General features: G+C 39.3%; 1 protein-coding gene and 1 long non-coding RNA gene across 2 annotated transcripts in view; both read right to left on the bottom strand.

The window, feature by feature from the left end:
• LOC306912490 overlaps positions 1-3,206 on the bottom strand; it is a 5,901-nt gene extending 2,695 nt beyond the window's left edge. Inside the window, exons 1-3 of the long non-coding RNA XR_013788390.1 lie at positions 3,130-3,206; positions 2,510-2,872; positions 1,362-1,487 (exon numbers count right to left, since the gene is read on the bottom strand). This is a non-coding gene — a long non-coding RNA (uncharacterized lncRNA). The remainder of the gene's footprint in view (positions 1-1,361; positions 1,488-2,509; positions 2,873-3,129) is intronic.
• A 3,905-nt stretch (positions 3,207-7,111) lies between these two features.
• On the bottom strand, positions 7,112-12,444 carry LOC306943118 (uncharacterized protein; the record flags this gene model as incomplete). Its single annotated transcript, XM_079529320.1, has 6 exons — positions 12,345-12,444; positions 12,180-12,245; positions 11,439-11,555; positions 8,955-9,004; positions 7,452-7,540; positions 7,112-7,139 (listed from the first exon to the last, which is right to left on the bottom strand). The coding sequence occupies exons 1-6, from the start codon at positions 12,394-12,396 to the stop codon at positions 7,112-7,114; spliced, it is 402 nt and encodes a 133-aa protein (XP_079385446.1). The 5' UTR covers positions 12,397-12,444.
• Positions 12,445-14,402: the final 1,958 nt, after the last annotated feature.

Consider the following 14,402-nt stretch of genomic DNA (forward strand, 5'->3'; position numbering starts at 1 on the left):
AATTTAGGCATTTAGCAGACGCTCTTAATCCAGAGCGATTTACATTAGGCAAGAACAAAAGTATGGGAATACATCACATATATAAAATGCATTTATCAAGAAACATGCGTAAGCTAAGAACGTAACTAGAACATATCTATATAATGACACTATACATATTAACTATACATATATACTATACTATGCTATACATATGTACTATGATGTGCTATGACTGCATACAATGCAATTATTGTGCTGTCTACATGACATGCTATAAGTCTGTTTCAAATGCTATCTAAGTCTAAAAAGTGCTATCTAAAGGTTTATGCCTGAGAGCGACTGCATGAGGAGCCACAGGGAGGGCGTTTCGACATCTGTAGGTGAGAAAGAGGAAGAGTTTGTGTTTTGCAATAGATGCAGACCTTGACAGGAAGCCAGTGCGGTTGTTGTGTGTGTGTGTGTGTGTGTGTGTGTGTGTGTGTGTGTGTGTGTGTGTGTGTGTGTGTGTGTGTGTGTGTGTGTGTGTGTGTGTGTGTGTGTGTGTGTGTGTGTGTGTGTGTGTGTGTGTGTGTGTGTGTGTGTGTGTGTGCTACACTTCCTCTGCCAACCTGGGGAGAGCAGCAGACTGACCTCATGCTTCCTTCTATGCATGAGGAGTCCATGCTAGTGAGCATGGAAATACCAGACTGCTGTTTGATGTTAAATGATCTTCACTAATGACGAAATAGATAGATAGATAGATAGATAGATTGATTGATTGATAGATAGAAACATTTAGAGACGTACAAATAGACACTTCTATATAGTCAAAGAACAGAACAGGAATTCATCATAAAGGAGGTAAAAAGGGAAACACATACAGTGAGGGGAAAAAGGGGTGGGCGGTAGGGGGGGATTCAGATTTTACGGGGGCCAGTTTCGAATTGCAGCCGTCCGTAGGTGCCCTTTGAGTGCGGTTTTGAAGGAGTCAAGGGATTTACATGTCTTAATGACTGTTGGTAGGGCGTTCCACATTTTGGTGGCATAGGAGCGAAAATAACTTAGTCCCTTGTTTGTGCCGAATCTGGGTTGTACATGGTTTGTTGCACTCCCTCTGGTGTTGTGGGTGTGGACTTCGCCAACACTACACAACAACACAACAATAGATAGATAGATAGATAGATAGATAGATAGATAGATAGATAGATTGATTGATTGATTGATTGATTGATTGATTGATAGATAAAGGAACTGTTTGTGCCAATAACCTTTTCCTTTAACATTTTATAAAGGTAGTTATAATGGTCTCATTAATATGCCAAAACAAAACTAGCGATTGCTAATCAGGGATGTTGTAGAGTTGTAAAGTAAAGATCACACTCTGCAGAAAGTATTCATACCTCCGTGATCTTTTCTCCATGACCTCCATCCAAGGAGCAGAGTGGACATCCACAGCAGGACATTAGAAACCACCAACACAATGATAATGATGACGGTTGGATTGAAGTGATGTGGACGTTCATGTTCTGAAATGATTAGTGCACGTTCACCAGTTCAGATGAGAACAACCACCATCATTTCCACTGACACTGCACGTGCAAAACATAATACTTAAGCAATATTACACGAGAGGGTGTGGGTTAACGTGATTATTGCCACGACAGGGATGCGGTGAGGAACGAGACGAAGTCGAGTTCCGCTAGCTCGGTGGCTAGGCTAGCTTCCGCTAGCCTAGCCACCGAGTTTGCTAGCGCTCTGGGAGAACAGAGCAGCTGAATTCTTTGTTTTGATTAGGTGGTGAATGGTGCTGGTTTAACCCACGGCTAGAAGGCTGTTTCAACCAATCAGATTGCTTCCTCGAAACGACCTGTGGTATAATTAAGCAATATTACACGAGAGGGTGTGGGTTAACGTGATTATTGCCACGACAGGGATGCGGTGAGGAACGAGACGAAGTCGAGTTCCGCAAGCATCACTGAAGTGGCAATAATCACGTTAACCCACACCCTTGAGTGTAATATTGCAATTATACAACAGTTACCCTTAAAACTAAGAAAATCGCTGAAAGAATATATTTTTTTAATGACAGATGTAGTCACTACGACCACAAATGTCCCAAGAAACTAGCTAGCCTAGCCACCGAGTTTGCTAGCGCTCTGGGAGAACAGAGCAGCTGAATTCTTTGTTTTGATTAGGTGGTGAATGGTGCTGGTTTAACCCACGGCTAGAAGGCTGTTTCAACCAATCAGATTGCTTCCTCGAAACGACCTGTGGTATAATGGTGCACGTTCACCAGTTCAGATAAGCTAGAACAACAGCCATCATTTCCACTGACACACAGTGGTGGAAAGTACTTTTACTTAAGTACTGTACTTAAGTACAATTGTGAGGTATTTGTACTTTACTTGAGTATTTCCAATTTCCAGTACTTTTACTTCTACTCCACTACATCTCAGAGCCAAAATTTGTACTTTTACTTCACTACAATTATTTGAAAACTTTAGTTACTTTGGAGATTTTCACAATTTCACTACAGAGAAAAACATACCTTGTATCTCTAGGAAGGTTCCTGGTCCAAACTCAAGGGAACCTACACCCATTACTCCACAAAAGTATCTTCCAGTGTCCTCTGCTTTCGTATTCTTTATTTTAAGATGAAATGATTTAACTAATTTGTGTATCTCCACAAAAACACGACCCTCATTTGCTTTGTCACAATTGTCACTGCCGTTGTGGTATTTTGATATTACACAAAGGTTAGTCAAAGTATTCGCTGTTAATTTGTACCATGCATAATTTGGACTGTACAAGAATTGCGTGCCTTCAATGTAACATTGAAGTGTAACTTCCTGGCCCAGCTGTGCTGTTTGATGTGGAAGTGGCTGAGAGATACCCGCTTGCTGAGCCACACCTGAAACACAAGCATCCAATGCAACCACATACGTTAAAAACATAGCCTACTTGGAGTTTGAAATAATGTTATGTTGGCCAATTTGTTCTGCAAACTTCATATAATAGTTTCATATAAAAAAACTCATAAGATAAAAGACAAGTGACTCATAACTCTCATAAATATTCAGTATACATTTAAAACTATCCTCTACATTTACAAATCTATACATGTATATGGAATCATACAGATGCAACTCTATTGCTGTGAATACTTACAGGAGTAAATTAGAAGAAAAGGTACAAAGTATTCCATCCTTGTCTTGTTGTTTGGTTCACTGCTGTCGCTGCTGTGTGCTTCACTGTGACTGGCTGCTGGTGACTGTATTTTCATTGTGTGAGTTCCTGTCAGCTCGTCTGATTGGCTCAGCAGCTTTATCCTGCACTTCATTTGATTGGCTGCTCAGAACCAGGATGTTGTATGAAACACATAGTGGAATCTCTGTATGGATGTTATCAGAAGCTTTGAATGACATTAACACGTGATAATAATAATAATAATAATAATAATAATAATAATAATAATAATAATAATAATAATAATAATAATAATAATAATAATAATAATGACATTAACACATGATAATAAGGTATGAAATGATCTACTAATCAGACGAGCACATAAGAATTGGAAGTGAATGTTGTGTGCATGTTTGAAACGACAGATATGGCTGTAAAAGTAAAAGGACAGAATTAGAAAAACGAACTGGATGTCACTTGCAGGGCATTTAAGACAGTAGAAGCTTGAATAGACCAAAAAGGAAAGGTCCACACTGGCAAAAGACTGAGACTTTACAACAGTCCAAGACATATTATGGGCCAAAACATGAAATGTTGAAATGAAAAGATACATAATAGGGAAATACAAATCGTCTATTTTAAAGCACAGTGTAACTAACATGAAGTGGACTGTTATAGCACGGCGCCACCATGAGGCCACATTGAAAATATCCTTGGCCTACTGGCAGGCTTGGTGTGGCAGTTCAACCTGCCACTGAGACTGAATGGTTAACATTTTAATTATTATTTATGATTGCAGAGTGATATTTGTTATTTTGACTATGTATATATATTGTGTGATGCTTGATTAAAGTTGTTAATTGACTGTTGACTCCATTGAAGGGAGCAACTACTAGCTGTGGGGTGTGGGGAACATGCCAACAGTGGGAGGGTTTTATTTAGAGAACTCTTGACTTTGATTATATTATGGGAATCATTTATAGAGTAGTATGTGACACTTTAAAATGTGTGTTATGACTTATGAATGATGTGTGATGTCTCTGGACATTGATGCACTGGTTCCATTGTGTAATCAATCCGGGGTTGGTTTGGTCTAAATGGGAGTGGCCTAGCCTTTATAACGAGCACCTGCCATAGGCTTGTAGGGAGCAGAGCAGACCTTGAAAGAGCCAACCTGGCCAGTGGGCTGTAAATACCTATTTTGTGTTTGGTTTGTTTGAATGACCATTTCATGTGGACTCTGCAAAGGTGAAATAAAAACTGATTGTTTTTTGCATAGAAAAGACTGTTTGCTATTTTTGGTATTTTGAGCATTTTGGGAGTATTTTGAGAGCTGGTTCAGTGCCAATTCTGGCCTACATTACCTTCACTCAGACCACAGTGTGACACTTGGCTATCTTTGCCCCTATAGAGCGTCGCAGTCCCGCCCCCTTTCATGACGACGCCAGGGCCCAGGAAATAATTCCCAATGCATTTTCCCATAGACATCAAACTCAAAGAAGAAAAACAACAAAAAGTGTTGTAACCTGCTAATTATTTGTTCGGCCCGAAAAATTGTGTTTGTTGTCATGATTTCTCACAACTCGAGTTGGCTTTGTACGACGCTTAAAAGGTCTTTAAATAAATACAAATGCCCTGACCGTGTGCACCGAAAGGCCTTTTTATTTAAAACAGTTGTTGTACCATTGCTGTTATAGAGCTGCATGATTATGGCAAATCTTATTATGGGTCCATAATGAGATCAGTTATTAAAATTATTACCTGTTCAAGAAACAAAATCATATCTTAATGCTAGATTATTCTTATTTTGACTAAAAGGGTCTTGCATCCCTTAGATAGCATTTTATACAGATTTATAGCATTTTATGTAGACATGATAGTACTTTATTCCACTGTTACATTCTTAGCTTACGCATGTTTCATGATAACTACTTTTTATGTATGTGATGAGTTGCATTGGTTGCATTGGTGTGGTTTACCTTAAACAATGTTTTGTCCCAAGTCTCCCAACGCGACACTTTGGTGTGGTTTGGGCTCGACATGTTTGTGCCAGCGTGTGCGATTAGATTTATATTATTGATCGCCTCTTGTCTTGATTGTTTAAACATGACGCCATGGGCCGCTATGCTCGATAACAGACTTGATAAGCCCAAAGCTTATTGATATTGGGTTCTTTCGGGTATCGGGTTTCGAGCTCCATCCCTAGTGATGACACAAAGCTAGAGTGCTGTAGGGGGACGTGGTTGACCGGCACACCTTAAGAAATTTGTCTACTTTGTCGGTGCACCATGTTTCCGTCCGGACTGAAACACAGGAAACAGGTAGTGACACCCGAAAAACCTATTTTTTTACAGTCTATGGTCCGGACCGAAACACAGGAAACAGGTAGTGACACCCGAAAAACAGAGCAGATCTCCAACCTAACAATTATCAGCTAGAAGGTAATCCAATTCATTTCACTCTACTCACCGGGGACAATAAAGTTCTGTAGTAATCTACGTAATCTAACAACTAATTAAGACCTTCTCTTATGGAGGTCCACAGCTTAATATGTATAGGAGTCCTTTACATGAAAATGTTTGAGAACCCCAGGGGGTATACATATAGGTTGGCATTGGTGTAAATACAATATTGTTCCTATCAAACGTAATTTGTGTGTGTGTGTGTGTGTGTGTGTGTGTGTGTGTGTGTGTGTGTGTGTGTGTGTGTGTGTGTGTGTGTGTGTGTGTGTGTGTGTGTGTGTGTGTGTGTGTGTGTGTGTGTGTGTGTGTGTGTGTGTGTGTGCGCGCATGCGCGTGCGTGCGCGCGTGCGTGTGCGCGCATGTGTGCGCGTGCGTGCCAACCAAACAAACTGTGATGAACTTCAGACAATAAACAGCTTGTCAAGTTAAAACGGTTTATTGAATCAAACTATTTACAAAGTAAAGTAAAGAAAATGTAACAAAAACAACATAAATCAGTGATTATAGGCTATAGTAGCTTTGAGCCGAATGCGAACAAAAATAAAAGCCTGGGTACAGAGGTCACCAATGTAGCTACAACATCTGAACGGAAGGAATCTATCTCTTACGTAGGATACCTGCCTGTACAAAAGACCTGCCTTTAATTGTACCTGCCTGTACAATAAAGACTACAATAAAGACTACCCTGAAACCTAGTATCCAGGGAGTGCATGTGAATGGAAAATATTATTTTTTCACCTAAACATCATTGATGTTCATTGTTTAGTCTTACAATGCCATTGGTCATGATATTTGCATATAAATACCCCCCACAAAGGCAGAAATTCACACATCTTCAAAATCTCTGGACAATGTTTAACCTTTAACCCTGAAAAAAGTAAGTAAAATGCCTGTAATATATATTTTTTGTGATCATTAGAATGTCTAGATCTAGAACATGTACATTTATTATTGTGAAAGATATCCCCCAAATGTAAATTATTAATTTATTATTATTTTTTAAACATATTTTCCTCTGCAAAGTACTAGGAGTACAAAGTAGTAGTAAGGTTGAAATATCTTTTTTGCAACTAGAAATATATCCGGGTCTTGCAGGGTTAAGGGTAAATCAAACAAAGCCAGGAGCACACAGAGACAGAAACAGACTAATAGTCTCTCCAGAGTAGCCAACCAGCAGGGCCGGATCTACCATAGGGCACTTTGGGCACGTGCCCAGGGGCCCTTGGCCACCAGGGGCCCCTCAAAAAAAGAAAAAAAAAAAAAAAGTTTTTTTTTTTTTTTTTTTTTTAGCTCCACATAAAATTTCCCTGAAATAAATGGTGTCTGGGGGGGGTAGGCGACCGGAAATAGGCTAATATAACGGCATAAAACTGCCCCAAAACGGCTCCAAAACCGCAAAAAAATTGCGCGCGCGTGAAGGGGGGGCCCTTCGAGCTTCAGTGCCCAGGGGCCCTCAGAGGTGTTAATCCGGCCCTGCCAACCAGGTGAAGCTCCTCCCACTAACGACCTCCACGCTGCTGTCTCTTCCTGAAAGGAGACGAGAGCATGTAGTGAGTAACAGTAGGAGCCAATTAGAACCAATCAATGAAGATGTAATTATGAGTTCATACGTATGAGGTTGTACTGCAGATTGTGCCAGGACATCATATGTATCCTGACCCATAGTGGCTAGTTGTAGACTCTGATAGGTGGAGTCTGGACCTGTGGTGTGTGCACCTCCAAGCTGCAGTCTCTTCCTAGAAGGGGATGAGAGCACAAGCAGTAGGACAGTAGGTGCAGAAAGAGAGGCATAATTTAACCAACACAACAATCAATAAAATGGTGATCATGAGGTCATACTTATGAGGCTGTACTCTAGATGTGTGGGTCATGACGTCATCCATAGTGGCTGGTTGGAGATTCTGATAGGTGGAGTCTGGATCTGTGGTCTGACAAATGTAGAGGAGGGAATACATTTGCACACGCACACAATTTGTCCTCTCCATCCTAACTGTCAGCATGGGGAAGCTAGCCAGGAACAATGTCCTCGGAACAGTTATTGGTTTTTAAGGACAGCATTCAGGGGTCGTACCAGAGTTACTGAAGCACACTGACTGACGAGCTGGACTTCACCTGTGTGTGTGTGTGTGTGTGTGTGTGTGTGTGTGTGTGTGTGTGTGTGTGTGTGTGTGTGTGTGTGTGTGTGTGTGTGTGTGTGTGTGTGTGTGTGTGTGTGTGTGTGTGCGCGCGCTCGCTCTCTCGTGTGTTTGTGCTTGTTTTATTTTTAATAATCACAGAGCAATCATTCCTCCAGGCTATGGGATAAGTCCCAGACCGGGTGGGAAGACAGGCTAGTCGTATTTTACCCCAGCCCCGATCACGCCTCGTTCCATTTTGCCCACAAATTTTATATATATATATATATATATATATATATACATATACTGTATATATATATATATATATATATATATATATATATATATGTATGGAGCTATTTTTATCTGGCGGCAATCTTGAAAATGTTGGAATTCTGCATGGCCCGAAGTTGATTATAAACTAGAAAAAGTGCCCTTCTGGGCACCAGGAGGATAGGACTGTGTGAGATGTTTGGCAAAATGTTTAGGATTAATATAAACATGTTTTTGAGGCATTTTGTTCCAAAAATTTGTTTTGCAAAAATCAACCTGTTGGTGGCGCTATAACAGGCCAATGTGAAAAGGGTGGGATATATTCCTCAGCCTAGTAAGAAAATTTGTGAAATATTTCACGTAAATTGCATGCTGCGTTCATGATTTGAGGATTTTGTTCAAAACGGGGCAATCTTGCAAACTGTGAAAGCTAATTATAGCCAATTAGGATAGAATATGAAATATCGGACAGATCCGACTTGAGCACATGACCATAGAGATAGTGTGTAACGATTTGTGAGATTTTTGGACAGAATCTGGAGGAGTAATATCAAAAAATGTGTTTTACAAAAGTCGGCCTCCTGGTGGCGCTATAAAAGGCAGATGCGGAAAATGCAGGTCAACGGTTTGTCCTTGGCCTCTAGGGAGTGTGCATGCAACGTTTCACGCAGTTCGGTGCAGTTTTAGGTAAAAAATGTGAAAAGCTGCCTCATGGTGGCGCTATAACAGGCCGTTCTGGAAAATGTGGGGCAGAGGTTCATCGTTGGCAACCAGGGAGTGTGTGTGCAAAGTTTGGCATCGACCGGGTTAACGGTGCCGGAGATTAGCTGGTAACAGACGGACGGAAGGACGGACACACACACGGACACACACACACACGGACGGAGTGCAAAACATACTCTCTCCCCATGCCTTCGGCCTGGTGGAGACAATAAAAATAAATACAACTTACCACGTTTGTAGGAGACACTGGGGAAATGAAATGAAAGCCACGTGATTGTCCTATAAAAACAAAATACACATAATGATGATTAGATTATCAGGCTGTATTCATCACATAATGATGATTAGATTATCAGGCTGTATTCATCACATTAATGATTAGATTATCAGGCTGTATTCATCACACAATGATGATTAGATTATCAGGCTGTATTCATCACATAATGATGATTAGATTATCAGGCTGTATTCATCACATAATGATGATTAGATTATCAGGCTGTATTCATCACATTAATGATTAGATTATCAGGCTGTATTCATCACATTAATGATTAGATTATCAGGCTGTATTCATCACATAATGATGATTAGATTATCAGGCTGTATTCATCACATTAATGATTAGATTATCAGGCTGTATTCATCACATTAATTATTAGATTATCAAGCTGTATTCATCACATTAATGATTAGATTATCAGGCTGTATTCATCACATAATGATGATTAGATTATCAGGCTGTATTCATCACATTAATGATTAGATTATCAGGCTGTATTCATCACATTAATGATTAGATTATCAGGCTGTATTCATCACATTAATGATTAGATTATCAGGCTGTATTCATCACATTAATGATTAGATTATCAGGCTGTATTCATCACATAATGATGATTAGATTATCAGGCTGTATTCATCACATTAATGATTAGATTATCAGGCTGTATTCATCACATAATGATGATTAGATTATCAGGCTGTATTCATCACATTAATGATTAGATTATCAGGCTGTATTCATCACATTAATGATTAGATTATCAGGCTGTATTCATCACATTAATGATTAGATTATCAGGCTGTATTCATCACATAATGATGATTAGATTATCAGGCTGTATTCATCACATTAATGATTAGATTATCAGGCTGTATTCATCACATAATGATGATTAGATTATCAGGCTGTATTCATCACATAATGATGATTAGATTATCAGGCTGTATTCATCACAATGATTAGATTATCAGGCTGTATTCATCACATTAATGATTAGATTATCAGGCTGTATTCATCACATTAATGATTAGATTATCAGGCTGTATTCATCACATAATGATGATTAGATTATCAGGCTGTATTCATCACAATGATTAGATTATCAGGCTGTAAACATCACATTAATGATTAGATTATCAGGCTGTATTCATCACATTAATGATTAGATTATCAGGCTGTATTCATCACATTAATGATTAGATTATCAGGCTGTATTCATCACATTAATGATTAGATTATCAGGCTGTATTCATCACATTAATGATTAGATTATCAGGCTGTATTCATCACATTAATGATTAGATTATCAGGCTGTATTCATCACATTAATGATTAGATTATCAGGCTGTATTCATCAAAGGTTTATCCAGCTGGACACATTCAGGAGGACTGCTGTTTCTTTATGCCATGATTTTGTAACCACATTTTTTTCACCCAGTGTCAATTATTTAATCCTGGGCGCTACACTTCCTCTGCCAACCTGGGGAGAGCAGCAGACTGACCTCATGCTTCCTTCTATGCATGAGGAGTCCAAGCTGATTCTTTTCACCTGACAGGGGAATTTCCCCGTTCTTTTTTGTTTTTTTTAATGGTGTTTGACAATCATCAAGCTGTAAAGACACAATGAGACAGTAGCATGTTGACATACTACTACAAAAATGCATAATCGACAAATAATTATTGATTAGCGATTCATATCATCTTGATGCAACATTGCATGTTTGCTAGTGAGCAAGGAAATACCAGACTGCTGTTTGATGTTAAATGATCTTCACTAATGACGAAATAGATAGATAGATTGATTGATTGATTGATTGATTGATAGATCAAACATTTAGAGACGTACAAATAGACACTTCTATATAGTCAAAGAACAGAACAGGAATTCATCATAAAGGAGGTAAAAAGGGAAACATATACAGTGAGGGGAAAAAGGGGTGGGCGGTAGGGGGGGATTCAGATTTTACGGGGGCCAGTTTCGAATTGCAGCCGTCCGTAGGTGCCCTTTGAGTGCGGTTTTGAAGGAGTCAAGGGATTTACATGTCTTAATGACTGTTGGTAGGGCGTTCCACATTCTGGTGGCATAGGAGCGAAAATAACTTAGTCCCTTGTTTGTGCCGAATCTGGGTTGTACATGGTTTGTTGCACTCCCTCTGGTGTTGTGGGTGTGGACTTCGCCAACACTACACAACAACACAACAATAGATAGATAGATAGATAGATAGATAGATAGATAGATAGATAGATTGATTGATTGATTAATTGATAGATAAAGGAACTGTTTGTGCCAATAACCTTTTCCTTTAACATTTTATAAAGGTAGTTATAATGGTCTCATTAATATGCCAAAACAAAACTAGCGATTGCTAATCAGGGATGTTGTAGAGTTGTAAAGTAAAGATCACACTCTGCAGAAAGTATTCATACCTCCGTGATCTTTTCTCCATGACCTCCATCCAAGGAGCAGAGTGGACATCAACAGCAGGACATTAGAAACCACCAACACAATGACGGTTGGATTGAAGTGATGTGGACGTTCATGTTCTGAAATGATTAGTGCACGTTCACCAGTTCAGATGAGAACAACCACCATCATTTCCACTGACACTGCACGTGCAAAACATAATACTTAAGCAATATTACACGAGAGGGTGTGGGTTAACGTGATTGTTGCCACGACAGGGATGCGGTGAGGAACGAGACGAAGTCGAGTTTCGCAAGCATCAAGGCTAGATGCATAGGCAACTAGAAGGCTGTTTCAACCAATCAGATTGCTTCCTCGAAACGACCTGTGGTATAATGGTGCACGTTCACCAGTTCAGATAAGCTAGAACAACAGCCATCATTTCCACTGACACACAGTAGTGGAAAGTACTTTTACTTAAGTACTGTACTTAAGTACAATTGTGAGGTATTTGTACTTTACTTGAGTATTTCCAATTTCCAGTACTTTTACTTCTACTCCACTACATCTCAGAGCCAAAATTTGTACTTTTACTTCACTACAATTATTTGAAAACTTTAGTTACTTTGGAGATTTTGATTAGAAAACATACATTAACCACTTCAACCCTATACATTTTGGCCATTTGAAAATAGCCGATCAACAAGCTCACAATGCGTCGCGTTTTCCACCACTGCCTAAACATACAGTAATGAATGTATTACCTTGGCCATTCAGTGTCGGTCCCTGTCCAGAGGTCTCTCCAACAGAGGTCTCTCCCAGCTCCTCTCCTTTGAAAGGTGATCATCATTACTAACCGTTCTATTCTGATAGAATAACATTTACTTCATATCCTTCAAACCTAAATTACTCTACAGAGAAAAACATACCTTGTATCTCTAGGAAGGTTCCTGGTCCAATCTCAAGGGAAGCTAGACCCATTACTCCACAAAAGTATTTTCCAGTGTCCTCTGCTTTCGTATTTTTTATTTTAAGATAAGCTGATTTAACTTTGTCGTCTGTCTCTACAACAACACGACCCTCTTCGTCACAAGGATAAATGCCGGTGTATTTTGATATTACACATTGTTTAGTTAAAGTATTTGCTGTTAATTTGTACCATACATAATGTTCAGTGTACCAGATTTCTTCAATGTAACATTGAAGTGTAACTTCCTGGCCCAGCCGTGCTGTTTGATGTGGAAGTGGCTGAGAGATACCCGCTTGTTGAGCCACACCTGAAACACAAGCATCCAATGCAACCACATACGTTAAAAACATTTACAGTATGGAGTTTGAGATAATGTAATGTTGGCCAATTTGTTCTGCAAACTTGAGTTTCATATAAAAAAAATCACAAGATAAAAGACAAGTGACTCATAACTCTCATAAATATTCAGTATACATTTAAAACTATCCTCTACATTTACAAATCGATACATGTATATGGAATCATACAGATGCAACTCTATTGCTGTAAATACTTACAGGAGTAAATTAGAAGAAAAGGTAAAAAGTATTCCATCCTTGTCTTGTTGTTTGGTTCACTGCTGTCACTGCTGTGTGCTTCACTGTGACTGGCTGCTGGTGACTGTATTTTCATTGTGTGAGTTCCTGTCAGCTCGTCTGATTGGCTCAGCAGCTTTATCCTGCACTTCATTTGATTGGCTGCTCAGAACCAGGATGTTGTATGAAACACATAGTGGAATCTCTGTATGGATGTTTTCAGAAGCTTTGAATGACATTAACACGTGATAATAATAATAATAATAATAATAATAATGACATTAACACATGATAATAAGGTATGAAATGATCTACTAATCAGACGAGCACATAAGAATTGGAAGTGAATGTTGTGTGCATGTTTGAAATGACAGATATGGCTGTAAAAGTAAAAGGACAGAATTAGAAAAACGAACTGGATGTCACTTGCAGGGCATTTAAGACCGTAGAAGCTTGAATAGACCAAAAAGGAAAGGTCCACACTGGCAAAAGACTGAGACTTTACAACAGTCCAAGACATATTATGGGCTAAAACATGAAATGTTGAAATGAAAAGATACATAATAGGGAAATACAAATCGTCTATTTTAAAGCACAGTGTAACTAACATGAAGTGGACTGTTATAGCACGGCGCCACCATGAGGCCACATTGAAAATATCCTTGGCCTACTGGCAGGCTTGGTGTGGCAGTTCAACCTGCCACTGAGACTGAATGGTTAACATTTTAATTATTATTTATGATTGCAGAGTGATATTTGTTATTTTGACTATGTATATATTGTGTGATGCTTGATTAAAGTTGTTAATTGACTGTTGACTCCATTGAAGGGAGCAACTACTAGCTGTGGGGTGTGGGGAACATGCCAACAGTGGGAGGGTTTTGTTTAGAGAACTCTTGACTTTGATTATATTATGGGAATCATTTATAGAGTAGTATGTGACACTAAAATGTGTGTTATGACTTATGAATGATGTATGATGTCTCTGGACATTGATGCACTGGTTCCATTGTGTAATCAATCCGGGGTTGGTTTGGTCTAAATGGGAGTGGCCTAGCCTTTATAACGAGCACCTGCCATAGGCTTGTAGGGAGCAGAGCAGACCTTGAAAGAGCCAACCTGGCCAGTGGGCTGTAAATACCTATTTTGTGTTTGGTTTGTTTGAATGACCATTTCATGTGGACTCTGCAAAGGTGAAATAAAAACTGATCGTTTTTTGCATAGAAAAGACTGTTTGCTATTTTTGGTATTTTGAGCATTTTGGGAGTATTTAGAGAGCTGGTTCAGTGCCAATTTTGTCCTACATTACCTTCACTCAGACCAGAGTGTGACACTTGGCTATCTTTGCCCCTATAGAGCGTCGCAGTCCCGCCCCCTTTCATGACGACGCCAGGGCCCAGGAAATAATTCCCAATGCATTTTCCCATAGACATCAAACTCAA

This window comes from Electrona antarctica (assembly GCF_951216825.1).
Source record: "Electrona antarctica genome assembly, chromosome: 19".
In the NCBI taxonomy this organism is placed as follows: Eukaryota; Metazoa; Chordata; class Actinopteri; order Myctophiformes; family Myctophidae; genus Electrona; species Electrona antarctica.